Source organism: Vulpes vulpes, chromosome 9 (genome assembly GCF_048418805.1).
Source record: "Vulpes vulpes isolate BD-2025 chromosome 9, VulVul3, whole genome shotgun sequence".
NCBI classification, from domain to species: Eukaryota; Metazoa; Chordata; class Mammalia; order Carnivora; family Canidae; genus Vulpes; species Vulpes vulpes.
Window position 1 is genome coordinate 4,481,531 of NC_132788.1, and position 20,574 is coordinate 4,502,104.

A 20,574-nucleotide genomic window follows, 5' to 3' on the forward strand; every position below is an offset into this window, starting at 1 on the left:
AAAGCACCTCTCCTCCTGACCCTAGTGCAGCGGGCAGGAGCCCCCCTTAGACACTCTGTTATTCAGGATTTTGAGGATCAGGGAGTACCCCTGGGTGTCTTGAGATGTTTGAACCTGGAGATGCCTGGGATGAAGTTTAGGGGTGAGAACTTGTAAGTTTTGCAGTCTTGCTTGGATTTCCAATCTTCGGTGGGGCTGGCAGCCCGAGAAAAGAAAGGGCTGTTATGGTGGGTCTCCATAATCATGCACAACATTTTAAAATAAAATAACTGTGGGGGCATCTGGGGAGCTCAGTTGGTTAAGCGTCGGACTCTTGATTTCAGCTCAGGTCATGATCTCAGGGTCTTGGGATCAAGCCTCATGTCGGGCCCTGCACTGAGTGGGGTGATTCTCTCTCTCTCTCTCTCTCTCTCTTTCTTTCTGCTTCCCTCCCTCCCTCCCCGCCCCCACTCACGTGCACTCATGTTGTCTCTCTTAATTAATTAATTAATTAACTGTGGCTGGTAATCTTACATTCATTTGACCATTTCATCAAAAATTTTGCAAACAATTTAACATTGAAAGCATGAAAGTTTTCAATTTTTTATCTGGATCCATCTGGAGACCTCTATTCTGAGATGCCGAAGGAGAAAAGCAAACAGATTGGTCTAGGGGTTTTCACCTCACCAGACCTAGTAAAGGGAAAACATAGAAACACCCTAAACACTTTCAAAGTGAGCTTCCAGGGACACCTGGGTGGCTCAGTGGTTGAGCATCTGCATTCAGCTCAGGTCGTGATCCCGGGGTCTTGGGATTCAGTCCCACATCAGGCTCCCTGCGTGGAGCCTCCTTCTCCATCTGCCTGTGTCTCTGCCTCTCTCTGTGTCTCTCATGAATAAATAATTAAAATCTTTTTTAAAAAAATAAAGATGAGCTTCCAAAAATTAATCATTTCATCCCCTAGACGAGAAAATGAACATCTACCTGTACCTTATATAAAAATTATCTCACCATGGATCATGGACTTACATGTAAAACTATAAAACTTTTAGGGAAAAACATCTTCAGGATCAAGGGCTCAGTGAACAACTCTTACACTTGACACCAGAAGCATCCATAAAAGGAAAGAGTGATAAATTGGACTTCATCACAATAAAAATTTAAAAAAAAAAAAAACCTTTTACTCTGGGAAGAGGATGAAAAGACCAGCTACAAACTGAAAGAAAATGTTTGCAAGCTATAGATGTGACAAAGGACTTGCATCTAGAATATATGAAGAATTCTCGAAATTTAACAGTAAAAAAAAATTCATCTTTCTTTTGGATCTTTGGTTTGCAAACCATCTCTAAAAGATAAGGACATCCTCTGTTAAGAATATGTGATGGTTACCCTACAACCCAGCGATTGCACTGCTGGGTATTTACGCCAAAGATACCGATGTAGTGAAACACCAGGACACCTGCACCCCAATGTTCACAGCAGCAATGTCCACGAGAGCGAAACTGGAAGGAGCCACGATGTCCTTCGACAGATGACTGGACAAAGAAGATGTGGTCTGTATACACAATGGAATATTCCTCAGCCCTCAGAAGAGATGCATACCCACATTTGCTTCGACGTGGATGGAACTGGAGGGTATTATGCTGAGTGAAGTAAGTCAGTTGGAGAAGGACAAACATTATATGGTTTCACTCATCCAGTGAAAAGGACCATAAGGGAAAGGAGGAAACTGAGTGGGAAAAATTAGAGAAGGAGACAAACCATGGGAGACCCCTAATTCTGAGAAACACACAAAGGGTTGCAGAAGGGGAGGTGGGTGAGGGGACGGGGTGACTGGGTGACGGGCACTGAGGGGGGCACTTGATGGGATGAGCACTGGGTGTTATACTCTATGTTGGCAAATTGAATTTAAATTTAAAAAGAATATGTGATAGAGGGGCGCCTGGGTGGCTCAGTTAAGTGTCTCCCTTCAGCTCAGGTTATGATCTCAGTCAGGGTCCTGGGATCGAGCCCCGAATCAGCCTGCTTCTCCCTCTCCCTCTCCCTGCCTCTTCCCCCTGTTTGTTCTCTCTCTCTCTCTCTCTCTCTCTCTCTCTCTCTCCCCCCCCCCCGTCAAACAAATAAACAAAATCATTTAAAAATATATATATGCTAGAGGAGAAAGCTAGCGTCAGGAGGACATTCTCTGCCAGCCAAGAGCCATCTCTGCAAATGTGCTTTCGGTATCAAAGTCACAGCCCTTGTCTGACAGTCGCTTTAGGAGCCAGAAGAGGAGCCCCATGCGATCCATCCTTGCACCTCTTTTCTCTTTGTTGTTTTTCAAGCCATGTGTTGAACCACTTGGGCCTATTTTAGGTGGATTGTCTCTGTCCGGAACACGTGATCATGTGAATCCTAAAGTCTTCTCTATGTCCACCTAACGTCGTACTAAATCCTGGCAAGAGCCTGGCACCCAGATCCAGCACCACGAGCTGTAAAAGGTGCCGTTTGTCTGCAGCTCCACCCAGCCTTTCCGTGACCCCCACGCCTTCTCTCCCGCCGCCTGGCCCACGGAGGTGCTGCTCCACGCTGGACCCCTGAGCCAACCACGTTCTCATACCATCTTAGGGGGTCTGCAAACTAAACTTTGTACCACTTCACAAAGAGGGAGGCGCGCGCGTTGCGGATTTCCAGAGGCTGTTCTCAGGAATGAGGCCATCATCGTAGCCACGTCCTCTCCTCCAGCCTCTTCGGACATTCCAACCAGCTTGACGTCCCTACAAGGACTCAGGCTGGGATCAGCTTCCAGAGCAAAGAAGGAACCTGATTGTCAGACAAGCCCAGCGTGTGGGGTACCCCTGGAGAGGCACCTGAAACGGGGGCGCCACAGTGAGCCTGCAGGCAGGGCTGAATTTCTAGAACCATCCACGCCCTGGATGGTGGACACAACACTCCCTGCTCAGACTGGCCAGCAGGGAACCTGCCCGGGTGGGTGGCCAGGGGCTGGACCTTTGCTCATAAGCCAGGAAAGAGCACGTGTGCCTTGGCACAGCCCGGGCATGAGGATGTGTGCGCCTCGTAACTGTCGCGTCCGGGTCAAAGTAGGCCTGTAATCAACAAAAATATCATTTTTCCTCAACAGGAAGAAGATGAGGGATGGAAAATGTCACCGAGTGTGTTCATTCCCATGATGGAGGAAGGAAACAACGTGTACAAAGGTTGGTGCCGGAGAATATGGGAAGGCAATGTGTTACCCATCTGCCCAGGGTGACCCCTGGCCCGAGCACCCGGCCTGTGCGGGGAAGAATTAGGTGCTCATCCAGGAGAGGCTGCAAACGTGCAGCTCATCGCCAGCACCTTCTGTCCGTCTCTATTTTAAAATTCCTTTGAGTCGCCGAAAGGCACAGAATCAGTAAAAAAAAAAAAAAAAAAAAAAAAAAAAGCCAGATATGAATAGTACGAGGACGTGATCTAAACCTCCATTCTGTTTTTGAACCCCTAGGACCTCAGCTGAACATTCTCTTGCTGGGAATGAAAGGGATTGTCCCGGATTGTTTAAATTAATAAATCAATGCCTTGTGGACAATGAAATGTTTTAATCCTGTCAGACCAAGACAGGTGCCTGAAAACCCACACATGATTCTTCTGTCCGTTGTTCAGCATAATTAGCACCGTGGCTATCATCTGAGTAGAGCTGCAGGTGTAGGCATTGGTCTTTCAGGCATTTCTATTACAATTTACTGGAACAATTGCCCACGTCATCCCAACACAGAATGACCCGCCACGATGACCCTGGTTATCGGTACTCTTCGGTAATCCCTAAAATATGCGATTAGGACGTGGAGTCCGCCTTGCGTATCCTTCCTTCCTAATCCTGGTCTTATCTGGGCAGCAGGCATATTTTTTCATTGACTCATGGTTTTTACCCTAATGAATTGAGCCTCACCCTAAGCAGCAGTATCAGCGTCATTTCAGGTTTGAGATGAAAATGTCCACATGCCACCGAAAATGCTTCCACCAAACACTAGTGGCAAGCGTCCCACCCTGCATGCAGTGCTGAGCTCGGGTGGAAGCCCAGGGGGTAGGTGACCCAGCAGGATTTGGCAACTGCTGTAGCTCAGGGAAGGTCAAAGCAGTGACCTCCTATTGTTAGATGCCCACGACACGCAAGCCTTTGTATTTCTCATGCTCATCTCGTTTGATCTTCAGGACAACTGTGCGGGGGAGGGGGGTTGAGTAACAAAACTATCCCCCTATGGCAGGTGCTGGTAGAGTATTTTTTTTTAACATTTTATTTAAATTCCAAATTAGTTAACATATCGTGTATTATTAATTTCAGGGGTAGAGTTCAGTGATTCATCAGTTGCTTACGACCCCCAGTGCTCATCCCATCCCAAGCCCTCCTTGGTGCCCGTTCCCCCAGTGACTCCAACCCCCCACCCACCTCCCCTCCAGCGACCCTCCCTTTGTTCCCTAGGGTTAAGAGGCTCTTACGGTTTGTCTCCCTCTCTGCTTTTATCTTATTTTATTTTTCCTTCCCTCCCCCTGTGTTCATGTGTTTTGCTTCTTAAATTCCACGTATGTGAAGTCATATGGCATTTGTCTTTCTCTGACTATTCCACTTAGCATAATACTATCTAGTTCTACTCACATTGTTGTAAATGGGAAGATGTCATCCTTTCTGATGGCTGAGTAATATTCCATGACAGATGATAGATAGATAGATAGATAGATGGATAGACCACATCTTCTTTATCCAGTCATCTGTCGATGGACATCGGGGTTCTTTCCATAGTTTGGCTCTTGTGGACCGGAACAAGAGTGCTATAAACACTGGGGTGCAGGTGCCCCTTTGAATCACTGCAAACCACAGTGCAGAGCAATCACTGTCAGACACACTCACTCACTGGTGTATTCATTCAACCACCATTGTGTCCAGCACGCCAGGTGCAAGGCTACTGTGGAGATATGAAGGTGGCACGTGCCATCAACATGCTAACAACATACTGGCCGTGGTGGAGGTGGATGGCGTGGGGACAGTGGCATAAGTTGAGTGCTTTTGCAAAGTAGGCAGGCAGCAACAACATCCAAGGTCCAGCTAGGAGCCACATGCATCACACTGTAGGGTCATGGGCATGCCATGGATGCTACTAGAACTCAAGTATGTCTGCAACAAGAAGGGCCCCTTATTCAGACCTGCTTTCTGCCACATTTCTTTTGGTCTTTACGGCCACCGCATGGTTCCATATTCTACAGGTCTATCACCAGCCTCCCAGGTTTGCACCTTTGAACCCATCAGGTCATTTGCCGGCTCATGTTCTGCTGAAGTCCTCCCTCCTGGAGCCCTATCACCTGTCATCCCTGGACCTTCCTTCATCCTTCCTGATTGTCACTCCTTCATTTTGGTGCAGCCCATCCTCCCCCAGGGTGTCCTGAGAAGGAGCTACGGCAGGGGAGCTCTAGACGCCAACACACTTAAATATGGTCTCAGGCTTATACTCAGGTCATAGTTTCCTTCGGCATTTGGAAGGCCTGGCTCTCTTCTCTGAAATTACTATCAGGAGAGAATAAGGGGAAAGACAGGAAAAGCCCTCCTCTGCCATAACAGGGAGTCAGGTGCTCACGTCTCAAACTCATAAATCAAGAAGTAGCAGTATGGCCGCATGACGAGCATGGAACAAGAGACAAGCAGCTGGAGGAGCGCTCAGGAAGCTAGACGGCTTCACACCCACCTCCCATGGGTGTCCTGTTCCACCAGGGAGCCAGGCACTCTCACCTCGGGGACCTGGTGCTGTCTGTTCCCCCTGCCTGGAGTGCTGGTGCCTGCAGGCCTTCCCTGAGACCCTTGTGGGCTCACAGTCTCCAGCCTCACTCTGTGCCCACCCTGTTTTACTTACCTCGATCTGACGGGGATGTGGGTGTTCCCTGTCACCCCCACAAAGGGATTGCCAGGTCCCAGAAGGCAGCACCTCGCACTGTCTGCCCAATCTGATAGCAGCACCTGCCCCATAGTCAGGCTCAGTCAAGTCATGAACTAAGTAACTTATGGATGAATCAGATTTGCAGATAACTCTGAAACTATTCCATGAAATTTTATTTTAAGATTTTTATTTATTTATTCATGAGAGACACAGAGAGAAAAGCAGAGACACAGGCAGAGGGAGAAGCAGGCTCCATGCAGGGAGCCTGATGCAGGACTTGATTCCGGGACCCCAGGATCACGCCCTGAATCAAAGACAGACGCTCAACCGCTGAGCCACCCAGGCGTCCCTCCATGCAATTTTAAATGAATGAATGAATACAGGAATGAATGAATGCCATTGGGCAATTTCACTGCAAGGCAGAGTTAGACAGTTATGTTATAATCCTTTCCATATTCTCCGACTTTGTCTAAAACAATGTGCATGTATTATTTTGGTAAAAACAAAAACTAACTTGGGGGAAATCTAATGTTCCCGTGGGAAGCCGAGTCTTGCAACCTGCTGACCCACTCAGGAAAGCTCTTGAGACTTTCCACACCGTCTGTGTAATATGTTTCCATTACGCTGTTTGTATAATATCTGTTTCCATAAAGCCTAAAAAAAAAAAAAAAAAAAAAAAAGCAAGCAGTGGTCATTTGGGAGCAGAAATCGTGAAGTGCCATTTCCCTAGCTGGATTTGTAGCGTTTCCTGTGTTATCTTTCTGGTAATTTAAAGAAATTAAATGTCTTCATCTTAGCATTTTTTTTCTCAAAAATCCAAAGTTTTCCTTTTCAAATAAAACATTAGCATTTTAATCACTGCCCCCCCCCCCCCAACGTGAGAAACTGCCCCAGCCTGCTTTTCACATTCTCGGGATGAAAGCTTGTGGGGCAGTTGTTGTGCTTTGAGGGCCCTGAAAAGCTTCCTGCATTTGTAAATGTCCATGAAATTCTTGAAGGGATTGAGAGGTGCCCTGTGCAAAAGTGTCATGAGAAAAGCAAAGTTTCCTCGCAAAACCAAGACCATTCAAATGGCGGGAGAGGGGAAATCAGCAAAGGCCACCAAGCACTGCTTTATTCGCGGGACACAGTTACAACTCCAGAATGAGAATGTGTTACGAGGTGCCATTGCTTTTACATAAATAATCGCCTCGTGTTCCTTTCTGTTAAATATTCTGTGTCCCTTTCTTTCGGAAATGCACTGTTTCCAGATTTTAGTAAGTCTGTCTGGTGAAAAAGCAAAGGAGCTCCCTTGCAACAGCAAAGGATATTTTTTGCTTTAAAATATCTTAATAAAAACAGCTGAGTTTTGCTGTTGGAGATAGAATGGATCGTTGCAAGGCGGAAGCCTGCTAGACAAGAGTGATCAGTAAATGGCACCTTTTAAAGACATTTAAACACTCCGTAGTATTTTCAAGGGAGAGAGTTTACAGTTTCAAACACATACGGAAAAGCATTATTTATACATGTTAAAGTTTTCCACAATTTAAGCTCATATGCTTTTCAGCAAATGAACTGAGAAAGAACAATTACCCTCAAATGAGGGAAGTGCAAATTCGCTCTTCCTTGGGTGTACACGCACCTTACAGACCGACCGCAAAATCCACCTGCCAAGGGGGGGTGGTTCGGGGCCAAGATAAACTTTCAAATAATGACTTAACACGTGTTCTATGTCAGTGGGCTGGTGTAGACAATTTGTGCAACGCCTAGTTTTCATTCCCTGACTGTAAAACACAGGATAGGCCTCTCTGGCTGGCACTCAGTCCTGGGAGTGATCATTTAAAATAATAAAAATTCAGGTCCAAGCTTTCTGGCAATTTCCTGTGTGCCCACTCCTGCCACGAGTGGCCTTCTTCAGTCTGATCACCTGCCCCACCCAGGTGATGACATCCTCACCTCTAGGGTCATCTCCGACAGGCAGGCACCCAGGAGAGGTCAGCAAGAGAGACCAGAGGTGCCACATCCACTCCCAGCCCCATCATCCGTCGCCATCATCTCTGCCCCAGGGGCAGGGTCACCTGTCACGTGGCCACCCCAATGGGGAAAGACACATGGGTGAATTGGCTCTGAAAATTGTGCCACGTTTGTGACTTGTTTCCTGTCTATTTCTTATAAGTCTACAGTGGCCACCCCAAGAGAAACTGGGGTCCTTTGGTCATCCTCGTTTTCCAAAATCTGTCCCCCCTGATTTGCCATAGGCTGTGACCATGGCAGAGACCCTGGCTAGCCAGCCCCTGGCACAGCCCTGCCCAGCCACACCCCCTCAGTTCTCTGGTGTGAAGCCGGGGAAGGCTGAGAGCCCTCGCTGGACCTGGATTCCAGACAGACTCTATTCTGGCCAACATCCCATCCCATAGGGAGTGAGGTGGGCCTGCCTGAGTGTGTGGCAACACCTTGTGGTGACCATTCCCAACTCTGGAGATTTCCATGCCAACCACCAGGAGCATTGTAGGCTCTTCAGCCTGGGGCTCCCACACTTTTGGAGAACTGGAGCTGCATTTCCACATCCCATCTTCCTATAGTTTTCCTGTCCGCAGGATCCTGACTAATCACCTTGAGACGACAGTCACTGGCCCTCAGGCATCCATCACTTCCACTTTGCTTCCACTTTTGCTGTGCCCAGAGCAGACAGGTGTCTGCTCTGGGCACAACTGTCCTGCAGAGTCCCTCTCCCCTGAGGAAGTGGGGATTGTCCATAAGGAGGATGAAGACCATAAGACCAACAGTCATAAGCAGTACAACGGGGTTTCCCCCTGGCTCCACCATGGGCTGCGTCCTATGGGCTGGCATCGGATGGCCAAAGACCTGCCCATTGGCCAGCTTTGAGTTGTGCATCAGAATCTCCTTACTGTGCTGTCCATTTTTCCAGGATCTGCAGCTTTTCCTGGGTCACAGCACATCTTGTCCCTTCTTTCATCTCTGGCCCCTCTTGCTGACCTCAGACCCTGGGATTGATTTGGCCCTCCCTTCTCATCTGTTTGCCAAGGCGTCTCTCCAGGAACCTTCTCCACTCTCCGTCTTCACGGTTGACACTCCTTGCTCTCCACAGCTCCCAGACATCTGTTGGTGACTGTGACTGTCCCTCCCTTCTCAGGCAGCTGCATCAGGAGGACTCATCCCTGGCCGGTCTCAGGATCCCCCTGCTGAGCCCATACGGGAGGCCATGGTTGAGAAAGCTCTGCCCATTCACGTGTTCACCTGCCCCCAGTTGCACCCTTCTTCCCAGGTATTAGCCTCTGCCTAAGACAGGTGTTGAGGAGCCGCTACCCGGCCCCCATGGCCCTCAGTTGCCTCCCCTAGTTGAAGGGCATCGCTATCCTAAGGATGAGCTCCCAGGGAAGTGGCCAAGCCGGGTGGTGGTTGCACGTTGAGTTCTGGCAAGTTTCCCCTCCCGTTGTGAACACAGATTCTGGGAAAAGGTCTCATTTCCCAGATGGACAAGTCTCATTTTGCACAGGACACCACCCCGTGTCCCAGTGCCAGGATCCAGCTGATCTGTACCTTGGCACGCATTTGGAATTCCCCTCTGAGAAATGAACTTTAGTTCCGTTTATTCCAGCGACACAGAATTATCCTTATTTCCTCTAAGGTCACATTTCTCTAACCATTCTCCTAACTGCCAGGCCAAGGCAAAAAGGGAAATGGAAAACATGTATGATTTCAAACACATCCAAAAAGTAATTCAAAAATATAGCTGTCAGGGGAACGTCAAGGGTACTTGTATGTTCAGTGCTGTCTTTTAACAAGGGGCTGGGGCTAATCACTGGTGGCTTCAGCCAACAGTAAAATCTTTCCTATTTTACTGAATCGTTTGAATAATGAAAGTAATATAAAACATATTACAAAAATAGTCATCCCACATTTGTCTAATTATATAATCCCACAATTAATGTATTATTTTTTACATGGTTATAATCATTAGAAGAATACTACTCGTGTCATACTTTTTATTTTATGTTTTCACATTAGCAGTTTTCTTCTTTATTTTTTAGGTTATTATGCAAGCACATTTTTCTCATTTGGGAACTTGAGGGAACAGAACACACGAGTCCCATCACTCTGCCATCAATAAACTCTTGATTATTTTATCCAACCTTGTATTCCACGCAGTGCTTTACATTGCAATAACTATTTTCGTTCGTCTTCATGTTGAAAAAAAAAAATTCATTTTCTTTTTCTCAATCCTTCTGGACCACAGACTTGTGGAAGAATAGAGACGAGTCGTGGAATTTCCGGCAGGACTATGACCCGGAACTGATCAAACAGGAGAAGCGAAAGGAACTAGAGTCGGAGATCAGACTGCAGGTAACACCGCGCTTAGATTTGTGCGAAGACAAGTCATCAGTGGCAGCCATTGGGCTTCTTCACGATTTCCCATCAATGATCGGCCTAGATTCTAAGCTATTTTTAAACTTCACAAAGAAAACACAAGGCACACAAAGTCACTCATAAGTGGTGTGTTTTGTTCTCTCCTAGGTGGATGAGCTAATGCGACAGGAGCTCAAAAACTTAAAACTGGCTGTGAACAGAGAAAAGGAGTATCCGGTCAAAGTGGGAAAGAAGAAAGGTAAAAAGGTGAGTAGCAAGCCAGCATGGGAGGGATGAGGTAGATGCAGATTTGAATCATGAGCAGGAATGCTGCCCAAGCCCCAGAGTTGAGTCCTGGGTGCTGCCTGGCACACCCAGGTGGATTGTGGATTTGCCTTGTTCCACCATGTAGCCTTCAGGGACATGACCTCATAAATGCAATACATTCACCAGTCTGAGAGTAAACTGCTCACTGCAGATTTGCATTACCCAAACCCCACATGAAGGATGAGGACAATGAGGGGAGCCAGTAATGTACCCAGAATGCCTCCTCTCTCGTCCTGTAGGTAGATCTGTAGAGGAGGCCAGCGGCAATAAGCAAGTTCTTTGTGAGTAGGGGAATCAGACAAATTGAATTTTAGATTGCCACCAATCCATCTCAGGGTGTTTTGGGGTAACCATGTAAATCCTGACGTTCAAAGTTCATTTACTAAGGCCCTGTGAAATAATAGAAGATATATATAGGTCCCTGGCTCCGGTTCCTGGCACAGAGCTCCTGAAACCCTTGTAAATCCCTAAGTCAGAGAGTACTTGGAGCATATGTGTTCTAATGAGACAACTCTGGGTGGGCTCCCAGATGGCTCCTGTCTGGGGGCCGGTCACCAGGTAGACCAAGGCATGATTAAAAGCTTCGAATTTCCAACCCCACCCCCAACCCTCCAGAGAGGGGAGAAGGGCTGGGAAGGCAGCTAATAATTGATCGTGCCTGTGTGATGAAGCCTCCATGAAATCCCAGTAATGTCAGGAGGGTGAACACTTGGATGTATCAAGAAGGTGGCACAGCCTGACTCTGCAGGAACAGAGGACCCTCCCAGACCTTATCCTAAGGTCTGGCCATCAGTTGTTACCCTTTATCACATCCTTTAATAAACTGGTAAGTGTGAAGTGTTTCCCTCAGTTCTGTGAACCACTGTAAGAAACTAATTGAACTCAAAGAAATGGTTGTGGGAACCTAAGAGTTTTAACCAGATTTTTAACCAGAGACTTGTGTTTGGTGTCTGATGTGGGGGTAGGGGAGCAGTCATGTGGGACTGAGCCCCCAACCTATGGGATCCGATGCTATTTCTAAGTAGATAGTGTCAGAATTGAGTCAAATTGTAGGACTCTCAGCTGGTATTTCTTGGTGGGGGAACTCCCCACGCACACACATACCTGGTGACAGAAGTGTTGTGTATGTGGTATTCATGTGGGAGCAAAGGACACACACAGGAGGAAAGAACTGGTTATTTCCTAACCTAGGCCCCTACTTCCACTTTCATTCCAGAGCTAGCCCTGCCATTGGGGCCAGAATCATCCAGGAAGAGGCCAGACTTTCCTTCCCTGGCAGGGTCAGCAGGTGCATAAGGCAACCTTTGCCCCTTTGATGGTTTTCTCAAGGTCCCATGGCTGATCAAACTTTCTTGTGGTTCACATAATCTCTTAGAGTTTTTCACACATCCAGCTACATGAGTGTCTAGTGCAGTCAGTCCCTTTAGCATGACGCCACCCTGATCCGTTTTGTATTGACTTTACAGTTTACAGTTTCACAGTTTAACTCTGACTTACTAGTTTGACACCTGAATGTCCTTCAAAGTCCTCCTTGAGGACATATCGCTGGAGCCTGATGAGGGTCGTCTGTAGGTTGTTCTCTCACCAATAGGTCTTATCTGCATGAAGAAGTGATGTTTTGATGATTGAACATGGAATTCAAGCCAAACAAAATGGGAAATGCAGAGAGGAAGTAGCTTTCTCTGGCTGAAAATAGGCTTTTTCCTTTTACCCAACACGTATCATTGTCCAGGCCCAAGATAAGAATTGGCTTCCTCACCCTCCTGCATGACTGCCTCCTCCATTCCTTGTAGTCTGGTATCTGCCCTTTCCATGTCATGGTTCATCATATGTCACAGGGAGGGGTTGCTGTGAATTTCCCTCTTGGAATTAAGCTGGTTTAACATTCAATGGTGTGCTCAGGGTATCCCAATAAATTGATGGTAACTGTGTAACTATGGAGTGCCCCAAATTCCAATCCAATGACTTAGGTGTAAACTTTGGACACATATATTGGATGTGGTTTTAATTTCAAAGCTGAAACAATTAACTATACCAAGTCTCATCCTCAGGAAGACCATTAGCATAAAGGAAATAGTCAACCTGAACATAGAAAGAAGAAGAAAAGGGATTCAGAGGAATAGAATCAGGCAGTATTAATCTGTCAGCACCCAGATAAAATTACTTGATCAGAGACTATCCGCAACCTGAATCTTCCTTTCAAAATACAAACCTATTCTTACCACTACATGCTGAAACCCTTCAATGGCATCTTAATCCTCTAAGAATAGAGATGACAATCTTCAGCCAGGCTTTCTGTCCAACCTGGCCAATGTCCACTTCCCTAAGCTCTTCACCCACTCTCCCTTCTCACCTGTGCTTCAGCACCCTGAACTTCCTCTTTGTCCCTCAAACCCACTGTACTCCTTCCTACCACAGGGCCTTTGCACATGTTGTTCTCTTTCAAGAACTATCTTTGCTCCCATGCCCCCAGTCCCTAACCTAGCTAACTCCTATTAATCCCTTAAATCTCAGTCCAAGCCTTCCTTCCTCAGGGAAGCCTTCTGGCTTCCATAGTAGGTCTGCTTTCTCTGCATACATATAGCACTGTATACTAGGCCTTCCAGGTGCTTTATCACAGTTTTAATGTTATATTTATTAGTGAGATCATTTTGTTGGTATCTGCCTTCCTGAATCTACTGAAGGACTATGACTGCAGGAACTGTATTACTGTCTTTTTTGCTTGCTCACCATTGTAACTCTTTCTGGCACAAAATAAGTCCTCAGTAAATATTATCAAATAAATTAGTCAAATTGAGATCCCATACAGATTGATCCCTATAAGCTAAATATGTGCCTCGAGATGTCACAGTATAGCATCAATTGTCCAGCAGTTCACAGCATCCAGCCACCTCCTTTCTGAATCCATATTCACCAAGCAACGTTCTGATAAGTTATTATAGTTTCCTGATGATTTTTCTATAAGATATGAGTCTACATGGTCTGTTCCTCTTGGCAATTGTATATCTGATTCTAAATTCACCAACTTAGATTATTCCACTTTCCACTTTCTCCTGTTATTTGTAGATCCAAAATTAGGCTTGGGGAACAGACTATCTTTATTATTTTTTTTCATTCAGTAGCATTTATTGAGTACTATATGCCAGGTATATTTCAAGTCATTCAGAGTAGATAAGAGAACAAGACAGACAAAGCATCTGTACTGGCAAGAGCAAGTTTCCAGATCTGCAAGATTGGATCACTCTGGATGTGCTGTCATCCTCATGATGACATCACTGGGTGAGGTCCTGCCTCTCAGAGGCCCTCCTTTCCTGAGTCCTCCTCCTGTTGTAATCATGGAAGTTTTAAGAATATAGGAGTTCCTGGAGAAGCTAAGAAGCTCCTTGAGGGTAAAATCTTTGGCTATTTTTTGCATTTGCCAGAGAGCTAGCATATATAAATGGGAGAGGGAGGAATGTCTTATTTAAAAATAAATTGAAAATCTACTTTGAAAAGAAACAAGTGAACATTCTACAACTGAAAATTGCAGAAGCAGAAATTAAGAACTCCTTGAACTGGTTCAACAACAGTATGGGCATAGCAGAAGACAGATTGAGCTTAAAGACCAGCCAATAGGAAATCTAAATGGAAGTGCTGAAAGAACAAGAATGTAAAGAACAGAACAGAGAATAAAGAAATTTGAGACATAGTCAGTAGTTGTACTGTATGTGTAATTGGAATCCCCCACCACCACCAAAAAAAGCAGGAGAATGGGAAAGAAGCAATATATGAAAAAGAAATGTCCATGAATTTTCCCAATCTGATGAAAGACATGAAGCCACAAATTCAGGAGCCTCAATGAGGTCAATGAGGTCTGAGTAGAACAAACACAAAGAAAACTACATCTCAGCACATCATGGTCAAAATGCTGAAAAGTTGAAGATAAAAGGCAAAATCTTAATAGATTTGTTTTTTTTCTTTTAAGACACATTTCCTTCAAGGAAACAAAAATAAGAATAAGAATGACTGCTGACTTTCTCAACAGGAACTATGGAGCCAGGAGGCAACAAATGGCATTTTAGAGATTGGAAAGAATTAACTGCCAACCTAGAACTCCGGACCCAGTGAAAACATCCTTCAAAAATGTAATGAAATAGAGATGTTCCTGGATAAACAAAATCTTAGAGAACTTATCAGCAGCAGATCCACAATATGAAAATACTAAAAGAATATTTTTCAGGCTAAAGGAAACTGATCCCAAATGGAAACAATGAAGTGTAAGAAGGAATGATCAGCTTTTGAAAATATAAAACACTACTTTTAGAATATTCTTTTTTTTAAGGCAAGAATAATAACAAAGTCTTAGGTATTTATATAACATGTAGAAATAAAATATATGACAACAGCAACTGATAAGGTAGGTAGGGGTAAATGGACTTGTAAGGTTATTGTGCTGTTCAGGCACCATAAAGTGCTAGTTCAAGGTAAATTATAATAAGTTAGTATTATATTTTGTAATTCTTTAAATGATACTAAAATGTATAACAAGAAGTAATAGTGAAGATAACATGGGAAAATAAAAAATACCTGATTGATTAGGAAGACTACAGGAAAGGAAAAGGAAAAGGAACAGATTGCACAATTAAAAAACAAATATTGGAGGGATCCCTGGATGGCTCAATGGTTTAGCACCTGCCTTTGGCCCAGGGCATGATCCTGGAGAACCGGGATCAAGTCGCGCATCGAGCTCCCTGCATGAAGCCTGCTTCTCTCTCTGCCTATGTCTCTGCCTCTCTCTCTCTCTCTCTTTCTCTCTCTCTCTCTCTGTGTGTGTGTGTGTGTGTGTGTGCATCTCTCATGAATAAATAAATAATTTTTTAAAAAAATAAATATGAAGATGATAGAATTAAACTAAACTATTGGTAGAGGGATAGATACATAGATCAACAGAACAGAATGCACAACCAGAAGTGAGTCCACATGAATATTCCTGACTGATTTTTGACAAAGGTACAAAAATTTAAGGAAGAATATCCTTTACAATACATGATGCTGAAACAATTAGATAACCACAGACAGAAAAAAAATGAACCTTTACCTAAGTTTCATACATTGTACAAAAATGAGCTCAAACTCAAATGCACTTGAATGGAAAATTTACAACTATAAAACTGTTACTAAAATATAGGAGAACATCCTTGGGATCTAAGGCTAGAAAGAGTTCTTAGAATAAATAGCAAGAGCAGAATTCATAAAAGGCAAATTTAGACTTGATCAAAATTAGAAACTTTTCCTCCATGTAAGATTCTAAGGAGAACATGAGAAGACAAACTAAAGACTAGGAGAAAATATTTGCAAACCACATATCTGAGGAAGAGCTAGTACCTAGGGCATACGAAGAACTCTCACAACACAACAGTTAAAATGCAATTGATTAGAAAATGGGCAAAATACACAAGGAGGTATGGCACTGGTGTGGCTGTAGAGAGGGCAAGAGAGCATGGGAAAAGATGCCATTAGCCATGAGGCAAATGCAAATTAAAATCACAATGAGAGGTCACCACACTCCCATTAGGATGGCATCACCAATTGCTGGAGAAGACGGGAAGAAACGAGATTCATACATTACTGGTGGGAATGTGAAATGGTATTGGCACTCTGAAAAGCAGTTTGGCACTTTCTTTGCAAACCAGATGTGCAAGTACTATACAACCAAGCAATTGCACTCATGGGCATTTATCCCAGAGAAACAAACACACACACACACACACACACACACACACACACCCCTTCATTCACAATAATTCAAAACTGAAAACAGCAATAAAAAAGAACAACCATTGATATATAGAATCACCTGGCCAGATTTCCTGAGAATTATAACAAGTGAAAAGCAAAAAGATATGTACTCTGTGGTTTTGTTGATACAACATTCTCAAAAAGACAAAATTATGGAAACGGAGGAGAGATTCATAGTTTCTGGGGGTTAAAGATGAGGTGCTCATGAGAGGGAAGGGAGTGGGTCTGGAAAGGGCCCCCTGAGGGGTCCTGGTGGAAATGGAAATGTTCTGTATCTTGACTATTCCATTGTCAATACCAGTGTCTTGGTTGTGACTTTTGGTTCAGATAGTTCTGTAAGATGTTACTTTTGAGAGAAACCTGGTAGATGGTACTCAGGATCTCTGTATTATTTCTTACGACTGCGTGTGAACCTACCATAGTCTCAAAATAAAAAATTTAACGTGTAAACACCTGAAAATCATGAAGTATAGCTATGTGCAACCACATTAAGTGAATCTTAAGAACATGATACTGGCTGAAAGAAGCCATAGGCAGTTTATATTGTACAATTCCGTGGACCGCAACAAGCAGTCTGAATCCACAGTGAAGTCTACCCACAGTCTCTCTCTCTCAAGCTCCTTTCCAGGGATGGTGAGAAGACATTCTAGATGTTGATTCAGGCAGTGTTTATATGGTTATATGTAAAAAAATAAATGCAAAAGTCAGTCAGCCTGCACACGAGTATATTCACGGTGCATAAATTATACTGCAATAAAAATAATGAATGAATGTGGACATGGACGTGGAGGAATGAAAGATGCTGGGACAGTAAGAAAGTGCCTGACGGTCAGTCTGCATGACGGGGGAGCTTGGGGGGAGGCCTGAGAAAGAATATGAGCCAGTAAAGGAAGAGAGCCAGGCTGGAAGAATTGCATCCACCATGGTGGTGAACTTTAACTTCATCCCATGGGCGATGGGCAGGTACCAATGGGTGCTTTAAACAGAGTAGTGAAGCAACCAGCACTGTTTTGAACAATCATATTCCAAGCACTTCCCTCCGGCTATCCCAGTGATCAGAATGCAGAGCCCCCTGAGATGCAGATCTGGGGCCGAGGCTAACAGGGCACGAGATTGGATGTCAAAGACCAGCACAACTTGATGGCCTGGGCACGCGGTGCTCTCATCCTTTGTAGGTGAGAGCCCACAGGAAGAGCCAGAATGCTCAGAACCTGTTGGGAATCAGGCCTTGTGCAGGCTTCGCAGTGGTGACCTCACCATCTACCCACCCAGGGATGTGCCCACATAAGCAACCTGCAGTTTCCCAGGCCAAGCCTTCCGTCCAGGAAAATGTGGCAACCGCACGTCCAGTGTGCCACAGTGGATGTTCCCATCCCATTCCCTGCCACCACTAACAAAACCAGCTGTCCTCCCTAGTATCTAGAGCTAATTTGCTCACTTGTTTTTACTAAATTGTTGACTGTTTCCATTTTTTTCCAGAAAAAGAAAGGGAAGAAAGGCAAAAAAGGGAAAAGAGGGAAGGACAAAGATCTAACAGCTGACAGGTGAGGTGTGCCCTAGTGCTGTTGTACTGCACGTGACGGGCTCCCCAGAGCAGAGCACAGGTCACCACAGAAGTCCACAGCTCCAGCCTAGGAAAGGCACCCCTCTCTGCCCACTGCACTTCTTCCCGCCTCGAAGTGCTGGGGCGCTCTGCAGTCCTGCATGAAATGCAGCCTCCTAGGGACACCTGGGGGACTCAGCAGTTGAGCATCTGCCTTTGGCTCAGGGCGTGATCCTGGTACCGGGATCGAGTCCCACATCAGGGCTAAGCAAGCTCCTGAGGGGAGCCTGCTTATTCCTCTGCCTATACGCCGCTTCCTCTCTCTCTGTGTATCTCATGAATTAATAAATAAAATCTTAAAAAAAAATGCAGCCTCCTAGCCTGCAGAGATGTACGGCAAAGGATGTACGCCAGGGTCACCTCTGAGATCACGTGAATTTTTTAAGTTTTAAAATTCATGGGGATCCTTTTGTTTTTAAGATTTTATTTATTTATTTGAGAGAAGGAGAACACGAGCACAGGGAGGGATAGAGGGTGAGAGAGAATCTCAAGCAGACTCCCCACCCAGTGCAGAGCCTGACGCAGGGCTCGGTCCCATGACCCCGAGATCGTGACCTGAGCTGGAAACAAGAGTCGGACACTTAACCAACCAAGAGGCATCCCAAATTTCATGGGGTTCTTAAGAAATTGTTTAAGAAATAGCATCCTGATCCAACTTTTGAGGGAGTACTGACACTCCACGAGGGCAGAGACTGTTCCCGTTTCCTGCCCTGTCCCGGGCCCGGCCCACTGAGGCACTTCACAGATGCTCGTTGAAGGGAAGGACAGAGTTTTGCCATGTTGAGGGATGTTTCCATTTCCTTGAGCTCTGCTGTCCGAGCTTTGATACTCATGAATCATTTTTAAATGCTCATTTTTTATGCTGAAATGGCCCTTCAGTGCTTTAACACTGGAAATAAATAGAACCTGGGTTTTCGGATAATTTCAAGGAATGTAGTGGAATCTAAAAAAACAAAACAAAACAAACAAAACAGATGCAGGAAATAAGCTAGTGGCCACCAGCTGGGGCAGGGCTGGGGGACAGGTAGAAAAAGGGGATCAAGAGGCACAAACTTCCAGTTATAAAATAAGTAAGTCAATAGGATGTGATGTACAGCATAGGGAATATAGTCAATGATATTGTAATAACTTTGTATGGTGATAGATGGGGACTAGACTTATCGTGAGGATCATTCTGTAATGTATAAAAATACTGAATCACTAATAATTAAAAACTAATAGGATACTGTGTGTTGATTATACTTTAAATAAATAAATAAATAAATAAATAAATAAATAAATAAATAAAAGTCGAACAAAATACAATCCCTAAGAAAATGTCAGAAATCATTCTGAAGGTAATACTTTTTCTCCCATGGGTTTTATTAATGGGTGTCACATACATATTGCTCCCCTGTTTGGGAGTGTTTTCTAGTCATCCCCTGCCTACCAGGGATACATTCCCAAACTACTTGAGAGTGGATCCATGAGAAAGGAAGCCAGCTTAGAAGCATCCAGAAGGAGAGAGGAGGCCAGAGCACACCAGAGCTAGTGCACATGCCTGAAGCCTGCCAGGTAGCCCCTGGAAAGATAGCCAGAGGGTGTGTGGGCTTTGGGTCTGTAGAGAAAAGGCTCGCACAGGGTACCCATAGAGGCAGGTTTCCTCACTTGAGTCTCCATCATCTGGGGACAGGTTCAAAGTCAAGATGCTATAGCTGACTGATGCCTAAGAGGGGCCTAGTCAGCATCCTGAGAGTCAGGTGCCTATTCCTAGGGCACCAATCCCTCCAAGTGCCAGCACTAATGCCTCCTGGGGACCCAGGGGGCTCCCTTCCCTAGACAGGGGTCCAACCTATGAATGCACACAGTGCCACAGGACACAGCTATTTTGTAGTAGCTTTTAAAACCCACCTTTCTCCTTTGCTCTTACATTAGCCCCAAAACCAAGTACATCTTTCAGGTGAAGAAGATCATGCTAAGTGCCTCATCCAGACACAAACCAGAGCTAAAATCAAATCAACCAATATGACTGACCACTAAATTCAGGTTTATCATTCACATTCTCGTGCATATAAAGATGAGTTTACCAAATAAAATGCAGCTTTAACAATACAGATCACACGTATGTAGCTCATGAACAATGTCCATTAGACATTGAATATGTTCTTACACTTGCTTCTGTATAATTGAACTACCGTAAATGGGCCAAAAGTGGTTCTCTAGTGAAATAAAGAGAGACCAGGACTGTTTTATTCACTTTTATGCCCAAAAGTATAGAAGTAACTGGCTGTCTCATTCCTAGAAGACTTTTCATTTCAATTTTGGAGACCCTACATCTCTGGACTAAGGCCAATTCCACCAAGACACTCTAAGACAACTTCCATTTTTCTCATCGAGTTAATATCAACCTGAAACCAGTATTTTATCATATTTAAGGTAGTTTTAAAGTTGAAAATGTTTTATTCCATAACAGAAGTTTATTTCACTGGAAAGATCCAAATACAGGCTTTTGTTCCAACCTTCTTCATGTATTTTGTTTTGATTGTTTTAGAGAATCTTCTTCAATTTTATGTTAACATTTTATGCATATATTCTATGTTTATCATTAAATCAATATTCTAGTTTAAAAAAAAAGGACAGTTGGTACTTTCTTGATACTGG

General features: G+C 44.7%; 1 protein-coding gene across 2 annotated transcripts in view; it reads left to right on the forward strand.

Moving 5' to 3' along the window:
- Positions 1 to 20,574, forward strand: part of IQCA1 (IQ motif containing with AAA domain 1) — a 145,011-nt gene that overhangs the window by 75,808 nt on the left and 48,629 nt on the right. For both annotated transcript variants that reach the window (XM_072719089.1, XM_072719090.1), the window contains 4 exons: positions 3,101 to 3,176; positions 10,117 to 10,223; positions 10,395 to 10,493; positions 17,811 to 17,875. In XM_072719089.1, coding sequence (XP_072575190.1) covers positions 3,101 to 3,176; positions 10,117 to 10,223; positions 10,395 to 10,493; positions 17,811 to 17,875 — 347 coding nt within the window. The remainder of the gene's footprint in view (positions 1 to 3,100; positions 3,177 to 10,116; positions 10,224 to 10,394; positions 10,494 to 17,810; positions 17,876 to 20,574) is intronic.